This window comes from Taudactylus pleione, unplaced genomic scaffold (assembly GCF_031769625.1).
Source record: "Taudactylus pleione unplaced genomic scaffold, aTauple2 ptg000329l, whole genome shotgun sequence".
NCBI classification, from domain to species: Eukaryota; Metazoa; Chordata; class Amphibia; order Anura; family Myobatrachidae; genus Taudactylus; species Taudactylus pleione.
Genome location: NW_028284730.1, coordinates 312,079 through 332,430, shown reverse-complemented (window position 1 = coordinate 332,430; position 20,352 = coordinate 312,079). Strand labels below are relative to the sequence as shown.

Sequence of the window (20,352 nt, the reverse complement as noted above, 5' to 3'; positions counted from 1 at the left end):
CTCCGCGGGCAGATCTGATTACCTTGGCAGAACATATTCAGGAGTCTGCTGTATACTTAGGAGACGCCTCCAGAGATATCGGCCAGGTAGGTGCTAGGATTTCTGCTTCGGCGGCCTCTGCTCGCCGGGCACTTTGGCTTCGTGCCTGGCAAGCGGATGCGGAGTCAAAAAGAGCAGTGGAAGCTCTTCCTTTCACAGGCGATATTTTATTTGGTCCAGAGCTGGACAAATGGATCTCGCTGGTCACTGGAGGTAAGAGTACTTTTCTACCTTCATCAGCACCTCCTCCGCGTCGCTCGTTTAGGGGACCTTCCTTTCGTTCCTTTCGAGCATCTGCAAGATTTCAGGGACGATCGCGAGGTTCGTCTTCAGCGGGGCGAGGAGGCCGTGCTAGAGGACGTCAAGCAAATATTGCCCGCCGTCCAGATCCCAAGCCAGCAGACAAGCCTGTGGCATGACGGGCTCCCATCCCATCTCGGAAATCCGAAGGTGGGGGCTCGCCTCCAGCGTTTCTCGGAGGTTTGGAGACGGACTTCTCCAGACACTTGGGTTCGAAATCTGGTATCTCAAGGATACAAGATCGAGTTCGCTTTCACTCCTCCTGGGCGTTGTTTACAACAGGTTTGCCCGTCGATCCCTTGAAGCAACTAATTTTGCGTCAAGCGATCGAGAAACTTTTGCTGGCCGAGATCCTTGTGGCGGTTCCCACTGCACAAAGACAACAAGGGTTTTACTCAAACCTTTTTGGGGTTCCGAAACCAGATGGGTCAGTCAGACCCATTCTGAATCTGAAATCCTTGAACCAGTATCTTTCATTTCACAGGTTCAAGATGGAATCTCTCCATTCTGTCATTGCGGGACTAGAGGCAGAAGAGTTTCTGGTGTCGATAGATATCAAGGACGCCTATCTGCATGTCCCAATTTGGGTTCCTCACCAGGCCTTCCTCAGATTTGCCATCAGGGAAGCTCATTTCCAGTTTCAGGCCCTGCCATTCGGTCTCTCGTCAGCTCCCAGGGTATTCACCAAAGTGATGGCCGTCATGGTGTCTCACTTGCGCTCTCGGGGGGTGACGATAGTTCCGTACCTAGATGATTTACTCATCAAGGCTCCGACGGCAGAAGTCCTTTTACACCAAGTGTCCCTTACACATCAGATTCTCATTCAACATGGATGGATTGTGAACTTCCAGAAGTCTCAGTTGATGCCGTCCCAGAGACTTCAGTTCCTAGGAATGATTCTAGACACTGTTCTGCTTCGTATATTCTTGCCAAGGGACAAGGCCATAGCCATACAGGAGCTGGTTCGTCTGGTGCTCAGACCCAGGAAAGTATCTGTGCATCTTTGCATCCGTCTCCTGGGAAAAATGGTGGCTTCCTTCGAGGCCATCCAATTCGGCAGATTTCACTCCAGAATATTTCAACTGGATCTTCTGTCTCAGTGGTCCGGGTCCCACCTACAGATGCATCGGCTGGTGCGTCTGTCTCTCCGGACCCGCATATCCTTGCTCTGGTGGCTTCGGACGGAACATCTGTTAGCGGGTCGGCGCTTCGGAATTTGGAATTGGACCTTGGTCACCACGGACGCCAGCCTCCGCGGATGGGGAGCGGTGGTTCTGGACAATCACCTCCAGGGGCTTTGGTCGCAGCAGGAGTCCCTCTTACCAATCAATGTTCTCGAACTGCGGGCAGTCTACAGAGCTTTGATACAGGCTGCTCCTCTGTTACGAGGACTTCCGGTTCGGATACAATCCGACAACGCCACGGCAGTGGCATACATAAATCGCCAAGGAGGAACCCGCAGTCGGATGGCAATGAGAGAAGCCAGTCGCATCCTTCTGTGGGCAGAAAGACACGTAGAGGTCATTTCCGCAGTGTTTATTCCGGGAGTCGACAACTGGGAAGCGGACTACCTCAGTCGTCAGGATCTTCATCCTGGGGAGTGGTCCCTTCATCCCGAGGTCTTTCATCAACTGGTTTGCAGATGGGGGAAACCACAGATAGACCTGATGGCATCTCGGATAAATCATCAACTACCCCTTTACTGCTCCAGGACCATGGATCCGGCAGCGGTGGGAGCGGATGCTTTACTGATCCCTTGGCCGTACAGCCTTGTGTACCTGTTCCCACCGTTTCCCGCTCCTCCCTCGGATTCTCAAGCGGATCAAACGAGAGTCGTCCACCGTCATCCTAGTGGCTCTGGATTGGCCTCGTCGGGTTTGGTACTCCGATCTATTACGATCTATTATTCCTTCTGGTAGACGAACCTTGGCCTCTTCCGCTATGATCGGACATTCTACAACAGGGTCCATGTGTGTACCCGGATTTACGGCGGCTTCGTTTAACGGCGTGGCTATTGAGACCGCCATCCTAAGAAGCCATGGAGTTCCTAGGTCGGTCATTCCTACCATGCTTAGGGCTAGAAAACCGGTAACATCAGCGCATTATCATCGCATTTGGAGGGCTTATATCTCCTGGTGTGAAGGTCGTGGATCCTCCACTTCCTCTTTTCATTTACCACGTCTTCTTTTTCTTCAAAAAGGCCTCGATGCGGGGTTACGCTTGGGATCGCTTAAAGTGCAGATTTCTGCTCTTTCTATTTTTTTCCAGCGTCGCCTAGCTCTGATTCCGGAGGTTCAGACCTTTTTTCAAGGGGTGCTTAGATTTCAGCCCCCCTTTGTGCCACCCACGGCTCCTTGGGACCTGAATCTTGTTTTATCTTTTCTTCAGTCATCCACCTTTGAGCCTTTGCAGGAGGTAGAATTGAAGTATTTGACTTGGAAGCTGATCCTTTTATTGGCCCTGGCTTCGGCCAGACGTGTGTCTGAACTTGGAGCCTTGTCCTGCCGTTCCCCTTACTTGATTTTTCACGAAGATCGGGCGGAACTTCGTACCCGGCCTTCCTTTTTGCCCAAGGTGGTCTCGGGTTTTCATCTGAATCAGCCGATTGTAGTGCCAGCGTTGTCGGACTCTTCTGGGGATTCTCACTCCTTGGATGTGGTTCGGGCACTTCGCATTTATGTGTCCCGTACTGAGGGGCTACGTAAATCAGAGGCTCTGTTCGTCCTTTATGATGCTAATCGGCGTGGCTGGCATGCGTCTAAACAAACTTTGGCCAGGTGGATTCGTCTGACTATTCGTCAGGCATATGTTGCTTCTGCTCAACCACCGCCGGTATCCATTTCTGCGCATTCTACGCGCTCTGTGGGTACGTCTTGGGCGGCACGTAGAGGTGTCTCGGCTTCACAGCTTTGTAGGGCAGCGACGTGGTCTTCGGTTCATACTTTTGTACGTTTCTACAGATTTTACACTTTTGCGGCTTCTGCTTCAAATTTTGGTCGTAGTGTCTTGCAGGGCGTTCAGCACTCCCCCCCCCAGGAGGGTAGCTTTGGGACGTCCCCACTGTCATGAAGCTCCAGTGTCGCCTAGTGGATGAAGGAGAAAACAGGATTTTGGTACTTACCGTTAAATCCATTTCTCCGATTCCACAGGGGACACTGGACGCCCACCCAGTGCTTCTTGCCTGTTCTCAGTTGCTTGTTCTGTTTCAGTTCTGTTGCAGTTTGGTCTGTTTTCGTTGTGTGACTGTTTATCCCTGCAGCCTGCTGTGTTCTTGCAGTGTGTCAGTATGTTGGATTGTTTCTTTTCCTGTTCTCCTTCTCTGTTCTTCAGTCTGTTCTCCGTCTCCTCTCGGGCTCAGTTCTTTAAAACTGGGGCTGATGGGGCATAGAGGGGGAGGAGCCAGTCACACTTGTAGATTTTTAAAGTGCCAGGCTCAACTCAACCCACCGTCTATACCCCACTGTCATGAAGCTCCAGTGTCCCCTGTGGAATCGGAGAAATGGATTTAACGGTAAGTACCAAAATCCTGTTTTTAAGTTGATTTTAACAGTGCAGAGCTAAATTGTTTTAGGAAGGTGAAATCTGTTAGACTACATGTCTTTAGATCTATTTCTCTTTTGGCCATCTGGGGTACATCTCCCACTCTTAGGAGGCAGAGCAGTATAGATAAGGAGGATTAGGACCAGCACCTTAGACATTTGGGATCCTGCAGCCTCTAATTCCATGCCAACCTCTTTTTTTTTCTTTTTATTAACCGAAAAGGTCTCCAGGCTTTCCTAATTGTCCTCTAACAAATTATATTTCCAGATTTGTCCGTTCTTTATAGCCTTGTACACAATTCCTAGGGAAGAAACTGATGAGTGGGGTGACCTGCCTAATGCGGATTCACCAGCCATCCACTTGTCTAAACAGACAACAGTCTCATTCCTTATTTAAACTAAAAAAGGGTGAAAAAGAGATGAACTGAGCGCAAACAATAGCAGCAAGTGTAGAAATCAGCTATGGAAGGTACTCCCAATCCTCCCAAGGAAATATTGATAGAAATAAAGGTTTAGACAAAATCATCTACTTGCACTGAAATAAGTAATAGAATCCATATGAGGTGTATAATTCAATATCCTGAGGTGTCTCCCTCATAAGACACAATAGCAGTATCCAAAAAACAAGGAGAGAGAGGAGATATAGTGAAGTACAATTTAATCAAATAAAAACATCAACAGAATAAAAGTAGCAAATCATGGGGGTATCCTATAGCAGCTGTAATGGAAACAATTACCAGGAGAAAGTAAGAACTGGCAACGGACAGTTCTAATGAGTGTTGATTCACCGTGTAGTCTCCGGATGCTTGCACGGGTCTTTCTGCTCCAGTCACCGGGTGTTGAGACAACGCGTTGGTGTGGGAGATACCAGGCAGCTTCTAAAGGTCTCAACAGCCGGTGACTGGAGCAGAAAGACCTGTGCAAGCATCAGGAGACTACACAGTGTATCCATTACAGCTGCTATAGGATATCTCCATGATTTGCTACTTTTATTCTGTTGATGTTTTTATTTGATTAAATTGTACTTCACTATATCTCCTCTCTCTCCTTGTTTTTTGGATACTGCTATTGTGTCCTATGAGGGAGGCACCTCAGGATATTGGATTATTCACCTCATATGGATTCTATTACTTATTTCAGCGCAAGCAGATGATTTTGTCTAAACCTTTATTTCTATCAATCATTCCTTATTTAGTTTCCATCAGAGACACTACCGACAAGTACAATAAGAGGCCCTCAAGTCGATTTTCTTGACAGCAGGTAATCTTCTCTACAGCTGAATTGTGGATCAGCTTCTCAAGATAATCTCTTCCAATTTCCAAGCTTCTATAGACATTTCAGGCCAATCATTCTTTATAAAAAGGCCTTTAAGTCAAACACAGTTCCGAGGTAGTGCTCCATGATAACTACAGAAATTCAGTATTCAAGCACTCTATTCTTCATAACGAGTACGCCAAATAACTTCATTCCACTGAGGTCAGGGCAGTATTACAAACGTTTTAGTCCATACAAGTGTTGAATGCTGTATGTACAGCTTATTATCTGTTAGTTACTATAGGTTCATGTAACATGCAAACAAATGGCCATGGTCACACATAAGCGGCAGGTCTGCGCAGAACAGTCATTGATGTGTGACATGGACCTACAGTGATCAACCAATGAAAAGCTGTGCATAGCTTTTATTATAAAGCTATTGTGAATTATTGTGTTTATTCCTCTGCAATGAAATAGCAGTGATCCCAGTTGGAAGCTACTTGGTGGGTTTGTCATGGGGAATAGAGTGCTCTGACCATTTTGTTTTTGTTTTTTTTCTATTGTGTGGAATATTACATTCTAAAAATGAAGCCTGATTACACTGCCGCCTCTGTAGGGAATTCACATTTTGAGCATAATCTTTAAGTGAATCTTGCTAACAACTTATGGTAACTATAAATTTCTCAAGCTCTTCTCTCCTTTCAAAAGCATACTTAGAACTGGGTTTTAAAATACTTGACTTATAGAGGGGAATTCATTTAGCTGTGGTACTTAAATTAGCCCCAAAAGTTGGAACATATCGGGGGCGTGGCCTATTCGCAGGAGGCGCTGAGGAGGGGAGACGCTGAGTCCTTCAGCCAGGAACAAATCCAGGGGGGCTGCGATCAGTGTGATCGCACCCTCGCAGAGGAGAGGAGACTGCTGCTGCGGGGAAGGGGGGGGGTTAGGTTTAGGCACTTAGAGGGGGGATTAGGGTTAGGCGCTTGGGGGGGGTTAAGGTTAGGCACCCCTAAGGTAATTCATACTGAATCCGTTACAGGTACCACATCCATATTTAGCTGATTTAGTAAGGAACTCCTGCACAGGGTGATCTGTCTTAGAGGTTAGCGAACCCTCATCTTTCCTAATGATACCAGTCTATGTTGAGCCGGTTTTGATTCATGTTCATTAGCTTGTGCCCCAGATGGCTGAAAAGGATTTTTTTACTTACTGATAAATCATTTTTTCCCTTGCCACGGGTGGTAAACCTGCCTCTCCCAGAGAAAATGATTTATTGGTACACAAAAATATCCCGTTAGCACTAGGACAACACATACGCTATGCATGAACTGGCCTCTGAAGGTGTGTCTCTGCTGTGATCTCCAGGCACAAGACTCTTCTCCCACCACGGTCTCTGCCAGTAAACTTCTCCCCCCTCTTGTGACAGAGCAGTGCAAAGTATCGACACCCAGCGACAGAACACCTGGTGAGAAAACCTTGTCCATAGTGCGAGCAGTGACCCCTCCAGCAGGTGAGAAGCATCACTTATGGCAGAATAAGGTGATGTAAGACATCTGTAAAGGACCAGTGACACAACTATATAAACCTCAGTGCAGTGAGTCAACAGGAAAATGTGTGTTGGGGTTTAATCACTAACAGACATTTTACATCATTATTTATAAAATAAGATTGCATTAAATAATAACATTATATACTGTCTGCTGTTCATTTTGCCTTGTAGATATATATTACAGAGAACTGTGACTGTAGGAGGGTAAAACTCTTTTCCATGTTATTTCCACACCGTAAGCTTATGTGTGTTGCTCAGCACCTGCTTCCATAAATATTTCACATATTACATTTTCACCTGTTAGCACAGAAAAAAACTACTAAGACAAGGTAGGTAGCTATTATTAACCAGTAGTTAGTGATGGTGCAGACTATTGAGTACTAAGATTTGTCACTATATTTAATATGGTACAGATTAATAATTGTGTCTTTGTAATGAAATGTTTATCACATGTTACCAATACTAGCCTGCTTACATGTGTACAATACCAATTAGCATAATAGAGATCTAGTTACATATAACGTAGTGGTGTTATGTTACTTATTGGATTTGTTTTTCATTCTTCTTTAGTCACTACCAGTCCACCCAAGACGCTGTACGTAATGTCAGATGCCAAGCTTTCTGCCCTCACCAAATCTGTGGGCAGTGACCTAACCACTTTACCCCTGAAACAAATGACTTTGCAAAGTTCTACAGCTGTCGTCACCGGAGCGGTGACTTTCACTACGCCGTCATTGGGCAACACACCAAATCCAGCCTGCACAATGGTGCTCTCCAAGATCGGCCCAGTCCTACAGGCCTCCTCAAAAACTGTTATATTAGCAAAAACTGAAGCTAGTGACAAAACCCTGGGGAACCATATGATAAGTGCCATGGAGAGCCTGGGCAGAGTACCATCTGTCATTGACGAGTGCAGCACGATCATTCACAGCCGCGAGTCACTGGTCAACAGGCAGCTTCTGCAACCTGCCCTTATAGCATTATCTGGCTCTAGTAATGTAGTACAAAGTGCAGGGACATCAGCCAATCAGAAACCACAATGACTCACACTTCAGTGTGCACACAATTCTAAGAACAATTGCCATGTCCTCAATCTTGATGAAACTTCTGCTAAGCAAGATGATAAAAGGAAAAAGATGGCCGACAGAGGAGCGACCCCTTATCTGGTACAGAGGAAGTATTAAATAAACATTGCCCAAATGGTGTTCAGGGCAGAACTGCAGAAAGCTAAACAAAGATTAAATGTTGTTTGTAAACCAAGAACAATTCCATGTTGTTAAGTAAAGCAGAGTACACTTTGCTGTTACAGAAATGATTTCAGGGCATATCCTGTGAGACGTTACGGAGCTGACTCAATTGTAAATATTCTATAAGTTCTCGGTAGTTGGTGCAACACTTCTCTTACTCTCGCTTTTGGTTTGACCATGTGATCGTTTTCCACTGCAGCTCCAGCAAACGCTGGTGTGGATATGGAATCTGCCATCTTACCATCCTCAGAAGTCTCCATGGTCTTTGGTGCCACCACATAATTAGAATGCTGCAGCATTGGGTACTTGGAAGTGTGGCCTTATGAACACCTTGTATGTGTCTGGTACATAAAGACTGTACACTTCAGAGATGCATCAGTTGTAGAAAATGTGGAAAATATAGATTTTCAAACCTGTAATAATATTAATGTATATTTAACACTCAATGTGTGTACATTTAACGTGGCTCCCATGTACTTACACATGAGCAAGACAGGAAACAAATAAAATGTCTGCAGCTGTGTGCTGAGCACGGTATTAGTGTGATCTGAGGAAATGACCCTAATCTGCAATACCGGGATTATACATAGATTGTATGTGTGAGTATTAAGCTGGGCACACGTTATCCAACTAAAAGATTGTCTGACCAACTAACCAATTTTTCATCAGACCAGCCAACTTCCCTCCAACTGAATGATACAGAGGGCACAGAATTAGGAAGACTAAAAAGAAATCATAACAAAAAAAAACCCCACATGTATTTCACATATACCATCAGACCGTCCTGTGCAGCATTGGTCACGCGTCTCCATGCCCAGCAACTTACCCAGCATTACCCCCACTGCACAACACCTTGTTGTACATGTTCCCCCCTTCACCTTGTCATATATGCCTTCTCCTTTTGCAAAGTAGCTTGTGATACATCTTGTTGTCCATCTCCAATGTCACTGCCATCCCTAGCACCATGTCACCCTTTGCAGCAGGCAAATAGACCCATCACGGTGCTCAAAATGCTGCTTGAACATACAGGATACTTGCAGTCTCTCTTTCACCCCTGTCAGCCCTATAAAGACTCACTGGGCTGGGCAGTTCTCTCCCTGGAGTAAATGTACTAAGCCTTGGAGAGAGATAAAGTACCAACCAATCTACTCCTAACTGTTATTTTTCAAAGAGTCTGTAAATGACAGGAGCTGATTGGTTGGTACTTTATATCTCTCCAAGGTTTAATACATCCTCCCTCCCTCTCTGAGAACACGATACAAGACGTCCAGGCTGCGCTATGCTCAGCTGTACCAGCCAGCGCATCAGTGCAGTTGATATTGTTCAGTTTGAGGGTGGAAGGGGGGGGTTCCTCTTGCACTGAATTATTACAGTTCATCATTCCAAAAAGCCAGTTAGTTTGGCTGGTTAGAATGATAATCGGGTAATGTTTTGCCAGCTTACGAGAGGCCTCAGCCATTTGTGTGAACATTGCCTCTCCGCTATTTAGGAACTGGGCTCTGCAGTGCAGCCAAGTAATGATCTTAAACATGGATGTCTGTTAATAAAACTAAAAGATAATTGAGGTACAACAATATTTGGGAGCTAACTATCCACATACAGCTTATAATGGGGGTCATTTTCTAATTATAGAAAATATGGATGCCCAGCATAAAAGCTGTTTCTTTTGTAAGGTTGTGTATACTTTGTATATTTGTTTACAGCTACATGGACGCGTTCGGGCGGCAAGCTGCTCGTCTCTGTGAAACAGGGGAAATGCAACCCAGCGTCTATAATTAAACAGCTTAGAGCAATTGTAGAGCATCTCTGCTGAGCAGGAGCAAGGGAGATCAGCCGAGGGGCCGGCCATATGTGCGTGCAGGGAAGTTACCACTGTAAAGGATGGAGAAATGATTTAGTCTAACGGATTTATTTTTAAAACTGAAAACCACTTTAGGGTATCAACATGGCAGTTTCCACTCCTAGAATACACATTGAAGTTAAAGAATGTTCTTTACCTAGCATAGATTCAGTATTGTTGTTCACAGAGCTTTATAGAGAGGTGAAAGAGGGGGCTAAAATGACTAATGCTTCAAAGATAATCCAATATCTAGAACATTCCTGTTATATTTCCTTCACCAGCAGACCTTGACTGATTTACTTTCTGTTTCTATTTTATTTACTTTTCAATCATTAGTTTATGATATAGTCAAAGTGAAACTGCCATCACACCCAAACATACAGAGATAAAAAGTAACTCGGATCATAACACTCAGGTTCATTTGTATTTATTTATCTCAAAAGTTTTATCACTCGAAGAAGATTAAAACTTTCTCAGCAACACAGTAACACCAGAGGTTTCTGTAGTTCTTTAATATAAAAAAAACAGTAGTAACATCCTCTACTGTAACTTCTAAATGCATGGGCGAAACTACCGGCGTTGGAGCCGGTGCACCACACCAGGGCCCGTGTCTACCAGCGGTGGAGCAGGTGCACCACACCAGGGCCCGTGTTGAAGAAGGCGCCTACAGCCCGGTGGCTTTGGCTGGTCTGCTGACAGCTGCCAGAGGGAGACCAGCCTGATGTGGCTATGGTTTCCAGCGGTAACCCTAGCTGGTGATCCTTCAGCAGCACTGTTCAGGATTCCCACAAAGTGTGGTATCTGTGACGTCACTGTCAGTGCTTCCTAGGCCGGCCCTCTCTGCTGCTCCAACCCACCTGAGGTGGCGACCTCTTGCTCTGGGACCTGCCCCATCTTTTGGCTCAGGCCGCGGCACTGGAGATGTTATGCTTGGAAGGAGTGTGACCTGCAGGAAGGAAGAGTCGCTTGTTACCAGACTTTGAGAGAATGTGGGCAGCATGAGACAGGTGCCAAGATGAGACCAAGGGGGTGGGGGCTTGACATTCTCCATTTTTTTTTTTCTTATGATTTATAGTTTGTTGAATGTCTATTTTCTGTTTCTATTCTATTTACTTTTAATCATTAGTTTATGATACGGTCAAAGTGAAACTACAGTCACACACAAATGTACAGAGATAAAAATTAACTAGAGTCATAACACTTTAATGATCTCAAATGTTTTATTACTTGAAGATTAAAACTTTCCCAGCAACACAGTAACTTCAGAGGCTTCTGTAATTCTTTAGGGATCATTTTATTACAGTTTACATTTTAAATGCAATTGTGATGTGATAACAATGATTAATATTGCATTGTGATATCAGAGATTATCAAGGGGATTTATCATAATAAAGGTGCCAGGACAGAGCTTGCGAGAAAACCCTGTCCCGGCGATGTGTCCGCATCGGGCTTTAGCAATGGTGAAAGCCTTCACTTGCCAGGAACATTCTGCACAAGCCCAATAAGTCAGTGCAGCGTGTATCTGAAAATAGAAATAAATAAAACAAAGCTTACCTGCACACAGGGATCACCAGTGTTTGCAGATCTGCACTTGCACAGGAGTGATAACGCTATTTGTTCTATATTTATTTATAAACCTCACTTATTATAAAAGATAATGAAATAATTCACACCAATACAGATTCTAAAATAAATGCCAATGTTTTTACTTAAAGACAGCAGTCTCATACATGTATTTTGCCAGTGCAGAGTTACAACAAAAACATAACACAGGTTATTCTAGCAGCAGTAGGTATACTTGCAAAATAAATTTGTGACACCTAGTGCAGCATACCAGTCAGTCAATTTCATACATACGTATCAGCACCCCCTTCAGACCCTCAATGTGCTCCCTCTCTCCTCTGTCCTCCGACTGTCTCACCGCTGGGTCGGAAAGTTTCTTGCAGTGAGATTTAGTGAATCCAATTGTCCTTTTCAGCCACATCGAGGTTGTTAGTAGAACCTGGAACGGGCCTTGCCATCGATTTATGAGACAACCAGAACATAAGAAATTTCTCACAATTACCTAGTCTCTAGGCTGGACTCCATGACAAGGTCCCTCTGGGAGTCTCTTCATAAGATTTGGGAGTCTCTTCATAAGATTTCCTTGCTTTCCTGGTAAAGTCTTCAGCTGCTGTGAGAATTGTATAACATAGTCCATAGTTAAATCATATAACAGAGACAAGTCTGTTGCTGGACTTACAATAAGGATAGGCAGTTTTCCAAAAACTAGCTCATAAGGCACAGGTTAAGTGGCTGTTTTGGAGTGGTGTGAATGCTATACAAAACCAGAGGTAAAGACCCCCGGCCAACTCATGGTAGTCTCCATACCCACCTTAGCTAACTTTGTGCTTAATGTTAGTGTTTACATATTCAGTTTAGTTTTTTATATACCCATATATTGACACTTGGAATATCTTCCCTGTAAAATGTGTACCTAAACATAAATTCCTGCACAATTTCTTTGCTGTGAATGATGCTGCACATGATGACAGATTTCTGTGACAACATCTGGGTCACTTCATCAGGAAACTGTGAAGTACTCACAAACAATAAATGGTTAGATAAATGCGAGGTATCCAGGACACATTGAACCTGCTAATGATAGTGAGATTAGTTGCAGGAAGGACACGGACATCAGTAATAATCATCAATTGAATCAGATCTAACAGTGGAATGGTCATAAACAAATTGTTGATTAGAATAAACAGGCATAGCTACAGTCAGGTGCATAAATATTGGGACATTGACAGAATTTTCATATTTTGGCCTCTATTCACCACCACAATGGCTTTGAAATGAAACAAACAAGATGTGCTTTAACTGCAGACTTTCAGATTTAATTTGAGGGTAATTACATCCAAATCAGGTGAACGGTGTAGGAATTACAACGGTTTCTATATGTGCCTTCCACTTTTTCACAAGGATGAAGTTTTTCATCTTCAAACCGCTGGGAGAGCACAGCACCGACACCTTCAGAGGATGCGTCCACCTCCAGGATAAATAGCCGGGTGGAATCCGGTTGCTTTAAGATGGAAGCGGAGATGAAGGCTTGCTTAAGGAGCTGAAATGCCGAGGTAGTTTCGACGGGCCACTTAGTTGGATCTGCTCCCTTACGGGTGAGGGCGGTAATAGGAGCTACCAGTGTAGAAAAACCTTTCACAAACTTGCGATAATAGTTGGCAAATCCTAAGAACCTTTGTATGGCTTTTAAGGAAGAAGGAAGAGACCAATCAAGATTGGCTTGTAGCTTTGAAGAATCCATTTGAAGGCCTGTTCCGGAGATGATGTACCCCAGGAATGGTACAGTAGAGACTTCAAAGAGACACTTCTCTAATTTGCTAAAAAGTTGATTGGACCGCAACCTCAGAAGGACTTCTTTCACCTGGTCTCGATGAGTTTGGAGGTCTTGAGAAAAAATCAAAATGTCGTCCAAGTAAACGACCACACACTTGTACAAAAGATCCCGGAAGATTTAGTTGACGAAAAACTGGAAGACGGCTGGAGCATTACAGAGGCCGAAGGGCATAACGAGGTATTCGTAGTGCCCATCCCTGGTGTTGAAGGCCGTTTTCCATTCATTGCCTGGACGGATACGAATTAAATTATAGGCCCCTTAGGTTGAGTTTGGTAAAAACTGTGGATCCCTTGACTCTATCGAATAACTCCATTATGAGAGGAAGAGGGTAGCGATTCTTAATAGTTATTTCATTAAGGCCCCGGTAGTCAATGCATGGGCGCAGCCCCCCGTCTTTCTTTTTTACGAAGAAGAATCCAGCCCCGGCTGGAGACGTGGAAGGTCGAATGAAGCCTTTACTTAAGTTTTCCTTGATGTACTCTGACATGGCTTGAGTCTCAGGGAGAGATAGAGGGTAGGTTCGGCCTCTAGGAGGATTCTTTCCGGGAATGAGATCTGTGGGACAGTCCCAATCACGATGGGGAGGTAATAGATCCGCGCTCTGTTTGCTAAAGACGTCAAAAAACCCACCATAAGCTTTGGGCAGGTTATTAGAATCCTGTAAGACGGAAGATCGGACAGGTACTACCCGCTGAAGGCAGCCTTTGAAACAATTGGGACCCCAAGAGGTTATTTGCATGGTGGTCCAATCGATTTGTGGTGAATGTCTCTGTAGCCAGGGTAGTCCAAGGACTAAAGAATGAGAGGCTTTGGGAATCACTAGGAAGGACAGTTGTTCGGTATGGAGCACTCCAATGGTAAGTCTAAGTGGTGCTGTACGATGGGTGATGGTTCCACTAGTAATGCGACTACCATCGATGGCGGTTAAAGTGATGACTCGAGGCAACGCTTCTATGGGGATTTGATGTTTCTGGGCAAAGTCCGTAGTGACAAAGTTCTCTGCTGCTCCAGAATCTAGAAGAGCTAATACAGCTTTGGAACCTCGAGGAAGCTTTAAATGAGCCTGGATGGTGGAATCAGACTTCCTATGTGATTCAATGGCAACTCCTAACTTAACCTCTCTGTCATAAGTTAGGAGGAGGCGTTTCCCGGACGAATTGGACGGATGGGACAGGATCTAACTAAATGCTGAGAAGATCCGCAGTACATACAGAGGTTCTGTCTCTGCCTTTTCTGTCGTTCCTCAGCCAATAGACGAGAGCAGTTGACCTGCATGGGTTCCTCGCCCATAGGAGGAGAGGGTAAACGGGAAGCTGGACGTGGCCTTCCACGATCAAGTCTGCCTCTTTCCAAGGCACGCTCCCTATGACGAAAATCCACCTTGTTGCAAAGGGAAATCAAACCGTCCAATTTGGTTGAGAGATCACGGGAAGCTAAGTCGTCTTTGAGTCTTTCTGAAAGACCACTCCAGAAGGCAGCGATGAGAGCATCCTCGTTCCAATTGAGTTCTGATGCCAGAGTTTGGAACTGGACTACATATTGACCGACAGTCCTGCTACCCTGATGGAGGCGTAGAATATCAGCTGATGCGGAAGTGGTTCTTCCCGGTTCGTCAAAGAACTTGCGAAATGTGGAAATAAATTCGGAATAGTTGGAGAGCAGAGGATCCGACTTTTCCCAAAGGGGCGAGACCCAGTCGAGTGCTTGGCCAGAGAGCAGAGAGATAATATATGCCACCCTGGTTCTGGCTGTCGGAAAATTGGCGGATTGCAGCTCGAACTGGATTTCGCATTGGTTTAAAAAACCCCTGCATAATTTGGGGATGCCATCGAACTTGCTCGGAGGGGAAAGCTGAAGACGAGCAGGAGGTAGAAGCGGGGGAGCAGGTGACACCACAGGAGGAGAGGCGGCTTGGGAGCCAGCGGGAGCGGGATGAGCCAATAAGGACTGAATGTTGTCCAAGCGTGACGACATATCTTGGATGAACTGGATCAACTGGGCCTGAGAGGGCTCCTGTCTTTCCAGATGAGATAGTACATCCTGCGAGGGATCTACCCCAGATCCTTGACCACTTGCCGAGTCCATCTGGCCAGTGCAAACTGTCACAATCCCGGACTGGGCCTTGGACCTGTATTACTTGGCGCAGCCGCTCGCTGGAGGAGACCTGGCCTAATAAAGTTTCTCCGCATGAGAGGGTGCAGTGAACTGATAGGAGTTTGAGGAATGTAGAGGTAGCGTGATAACTTGGAAACTACGTGGAGCAGCTGGACAGCCGTGGATAGATGTTGGTAGCTGGGCGGCTACGTGGAGCGGCTGGATAGCCGTGGGTAGACGTTGGTAGCTGAGTGACTACGTGGAGCGGCTGGATAGCCATGTGGAGACGTTGGTAGCTGGGTGGCTACGTGGAGCGGCTGGATAGCTGTGGGTAGGCGATGGTAGCTGAGTGGCTACGTGGAGCGGCTGGATAGCCATGTGGAGACGTTGGTAGCTGGGTGGCTACGTGGAGCGGCTGGATAGCCGTGTGGAGACGTTGGTAGCTGGGTGGCTACGTGGAGCGGCTGGATAGCCGTGTGGAGACGTTAGTAGCTGGGTGGCTACGTGGAGCCGCTGGATAGCTGTGGGTAGGCGTTGGTAGCTGAGTGGCTACGTCGAGCGGCTGGATATCCATGTGGAAACATTGGTAGCTGGGTGGCTACGTGGAGCGGCTGGATAGCCGTGTGGAGACGGTTGCTGGGTGGCTACGTGGAGCGGCTGGATAGCCGTGTGGAGACATTGGTTGCTGGGTGGCTACATGGAGCGGCTGGATAGCCGTGTGGAGACGTTGGTAGCTGGGTGGCTACGTGGAGCGGCTGGATAGCTGGGTGGCTACGTGGAGCGGCTGGATAGCCGTGTGGAGACGTTGGTAGCTGGGTGGCTACGTGGAGCGGCAAGATAGCCGTGTGGAGACGTTGGTAGCTGGGTGGCTACGTGGAGCGGCTGGATAGCCGTGTGGAGACGTTGGTAGCTGGGTGGCTACGTGGAGCGGCTGGATAGCCGTGTGGAGACGTTGGTAGCTGGGTGGCTACGTGGAGCTGCTGGATAGCCGTGTGGAGACGTTGGTAGCTGGGTGGCTACGTGGAGCGGCTGGATAGCCGTGTGGAGACGTTGGTAGCTGGGTGGCTACGTGGAGCGGCTGGATGGCCGTGTGGAGACGTTGGTAGCTGGGTGGCTACGTGGAGCGGCTGGATAGCCGTGTGGAGACGTTGGTAGCTGGGAGGTGAATACTAGCAGGAAACACCTTTGGAGCGCAGTGGGAAGGCTCACTTAGTAGAACTAAGAAAGTAGTTGCACTGGCAATTTGTGTCAGCGTTGGGGATCCTTTAATAGTAGACGCTGAGAGCTGACAGGCTGAGAAAGAAGGAGAAGATTCCTCATTGGTGGAACGGAGTCACATGGGCAATCCAAGATGGCCGCGCCCATGGACCGGAGGACAGCGCTTCCCGGATGCAACCAGCGGAGACCAGCGATCAGCAGGAGCCGGCGTGGAAGCAGCAAAGCAGCGGGACCCTCCAGAGGACAACAGAGGAGACCGCCCTGAGAGAGGAGTACAGCGCGGGAGCCGGAAGACAGCGCGGGTCAGCACCCGCAAAGGTAAGCGGTGGGGTCTGATTCTGGGGTCTCCAGGGTAGCGTGTGACAGTACCCCCTTCTTCAAGAGTGGCCACCGGACACTTCCTTGGTTTATGAGGAAATTTCATATGGAACGCTTTGACCAGACGGGGTGCATGGACATCGGAGGCATTTATCCAGATTCATTCTTCCGGACCATAATTTTTCCAGTCGAGGTATTGAAGATGATTGTATCGACAACGGGAATCTAAGATTCTGTCAACTTCAAACTCCTCTCCTTGCTGTGTTTGAACACTAGAAGCTTTGGGAAGGACCTTCTGAAATTGGTTTAAGACCAGTCGTTTTAGAAGAGAAATATGGAAAGAGCTTGGAATGCGAAGGAATGGAGGAAGTTTTAGCTTGTAGGCCACAGGATTCAAGACTTTGATGATTGGGAACAGACCAATGTACCGCGGGGCAAATTTCATTGAGGGTACTCGGAGTCTTAGGTTTCGGGTTGAGAGCCAGACCATATCCCCAGGTTGGAACTTGGGAACCGCTCGTCTATGGCGGTCAGCAAATCTCTTGTACCGAGCTGAGGTTTTAGTCAGAGAGGAACAAACCTTTTCCCAGATGTTGGAGAACCGTTGAAGAGACATCTTGGCCGCAGGCACATCTACTGTTGGAAGAAGAGGGAAATCTGGCACTCGAGGATGATGACCAAAAACTGTAAAAAAAGGAGTTGAGTTGGTGGACGTGTGATAATGATTATTGTGAGCAAATTCGCCCCCAAGGAAGAAGTTCAATCCAGTCATCTTGGGAGGAGGAGACAAAATTGTGCAGGAACTGTTCCAGGTCTTGATTGACCCTTTCGATCTGACCATTGGTCTGGGGGTGATAAGCGGTAGAAAATTTGAGTTTAATTTGAAGGGCTCAACAGAGTGACCTCCAAAACTTCGCTACGAACTGTGAGGAAGGCCATGGAGCTTGAAGATCTCTTTTATAAAACTCTGGGCGAGTAGAGGTGCAGACGGAAGCCCAGTAAGAGATACAAAATGAGCCATTTTGGAAAGGCGATCCACGATAACCCAAATGGTGTTGTGGCCCCGAGATGGAGGAAGATCAGAGATGAAATCCATAGAGAGATGAGTCCATGGCTTAAATGGAATTGCAAGAGGCTGGAGTTGACCGTGTGGAACCCGCCGAGGAATTTTGTGTTGGGCACACTTGATGCATGATGATACGCAAGACCTGACGTCCTTTTTCATCGAAGGCCACCAATAGGACCGCTGGATGAATTCAAGGGTTTTATCCATACCCAAGTGTCCAGAGACCTGGGAAGCATGGGCCCAATGCAGCAACCTCTTGCGGAGTTCTGGAGCAACAAAAGTCTTCCCAACCGGGGGTATAGAAGATAATTTGGTAGAGGCGAAGAAAGCGGGATTTAGGATTGGTTGGGGCTGTTCCATGGGTAGATCAGGGTTGCTTGTCATGGAACGGGAGAGTGCGTCGGCTTTGAGATTTTGTGAGCCGGGGCGATAGGAGAGTTTGAAGTTAAATCTGGAGAAAAACATTGCCCACCGGGCTTGACGAGGGTTCAAGCAATTTGCAGATTTAAGATAAAGAAGGTTCTTGTGATCTGTAAAAATGGTAATGGGTAGTGAGCTCCTTCTAGAAGATATCGCCATTCTTCGAGGGCTAGTTTCATGGCGAGTAGCTATTGATCTCCGATGGTGTAGTTCTTTTCTGCAGGCAAAAACTTCCAGGAAAAGAAACCACAAGGATGAAGTTTTTCATCTTCAAACCGCTGGGAGAGCACAGCACTGACACCTTCAGAGCATGCGTCCACCTCCAGGATAAATAGCCGGGTGGAATCCGGTTGCTTTAAGATGGAAGCGGAGATGAAGGCTTGCTTAAGGAGCTGAAATGCCGAGGTAGCTTCGACGGGCCACTTAGTTGGATCTGCTTCCTTACGGGTGAGGGCGGTAATAGGAGCTACCAGTGTAGAAAAACCTTTCACAAACTTGCGATAATAGTTGGCAAATCCTAAGAACCTTTGTATGGCTTTTAAGGAAGAAGGAAGAGACCAATCAAGAATGGCTTGTAGCTTTCAAGAATCCATTTGAAGGCCTGTTCCGGAGATGATGTATCCCAGGAATGGTACAGTAGAGACTTCAAAGAGACACTTCTCTAATTTGCAAAAAAGTTGATTGGACCGCAACCTCAGAAGGACATCTTTCACCTGGTCTCGATGAGTTTGGAGGTCTTGAGAAAAAATCAAAATGTCGTCCAAGTAAACAACCACACACTTGTACAAAAGATCCCGGAAGATTTCGTTGACGAAAAACTGGAAGACGGCTGGAGCATTACAGAGGCCGAAGGGCATAACGAGGTATTCGTAGTGCCCATCCCTGGTGTTGAAGGCCGTTTTCCATTCATTGCCTGGACGGATACGAATTAAATTATAGGCCCCTCTTAGGTTGAGTTTGGTAAAAACTGTGGATCCCTTGACTCTATCGAATAACTCCGTTATGAGAGGAAGAGGGTAGCGATTCTTAATAGTTATTTCATTAAGGCCCCGGTAGTCAATGCACGGGCGCAGCCCCCCGTCTTTCTTTTTTACGAAGAAGAATCCAGCCCCGGCTGGAGACGTGGAAGGTCGAATGAAGCCTTTACTTAAGTTTTCCTTGATGTACTCTGACATGGCTTGAGTCTCAGGGAGAGATAGAGGGTAGGTTCGGCCTCTAGGAGGATTCTTTCCGGGAATGAGATCTATGGGACAGTCCCAATCACGATGGGGAGGTAATAGATCCGCGCTCTGTTTGCTAAAGACGTCAAAAAACCCACCATAAGCTTTGGGCAGGTTATTAGAATCCTGTAAGACGGAAGATCGGACAGGTACTACCCGCTGAAGGCAGCCTTTGAAACAATTGGGACCCCAAGAGGTTATTTGCATGGTGGTCCAATCGATTTGTGGTGAATGTCTCTGTAGCTAGGGTAGTCCAAGGACTAAAGAATGAGAGGCTTTGGGAATCACTAGGAAGGACAGTTGTTCGGTATGGAGCACTCCAATGGTAAGTCTAAGTGGTGCTGTATGATGGGTGATGGTTCCACTAGTAATGCGACTACCATCGATGGCGGTTAAAGTGATGACTCGAGGCAACGCTTCTATGGGGATTTGATGTTTCTGGGCAAAGTCCGTAGTGACAAAGTTTCTACTTCAGGGTCCATAGGGTATCCACAGGATACCTTGGGGTATAGGTGTGACGTCAGTCGCAGGGCACCAAAGAGTTAAGCTTTCAGCCTCCCAGGATGCACTAGGTCCCCCTCCTATACCCCGCCCCCGGGCCAAGGCACCTCAGTTTAGTTTGGTGCCCGGCCGGAGTCGGGTGCACCTGTTGGAGTGGGGGCTAGAAGAGCCCCTGAAGCTTATTCTTCATGCAGCTGTGGCTGCACAACTGGATGTACAGCATGGACAGTCAGTCCTGACGTCCATGCTGTCTTCCCTACACCCCGCCGGTACCAGAACGCCGGTACTGATCCGGGGATGCTGGTGGGCGTCTGGGGTCACAGCTAGCGGTGACCCCAGATGCTCCGGAC

At 46.8% G+C, this 20,352-nt stretch overlaps 1 protein-coding gene across 2 annotated transcripts in view; it reads left to right on the top strand.

The window, feature by feature from the left end:
• The window catches only part of KANSL3 (KAT8 regulatory NSL complex subunit 3), an 81,384-nt gene extending 70,371 nt beyond the window's left edge, over nucleotides 1-11,013 (top strand). Inside the window, exons 22-23 of one of the 2 annotated variants that reach the window (XM_088443275.1) lie at nucleotides 6,498-6,642; nucleotides 7,252-11,013. In XM_088443275.1, the coding sequence (XP_088299401.1) occupies nucleotides 6,498-6,642; nucleotides 7,252-7,724 (618 nt within the window). In that variant the 3' untranslated portion in view covers nucleotides 7,725-11,013. The remainder of the gene's footprint in view (nucleotides 1-6,497; nucleotides 6,643-7,251) is intronic. The other variant, XM_088443276.1, reaches the window with a different exon arrangement.
• The last annotated feature ends 9,339 nt before the right edge of the window (nucleotides 11,014-20,352 follow it).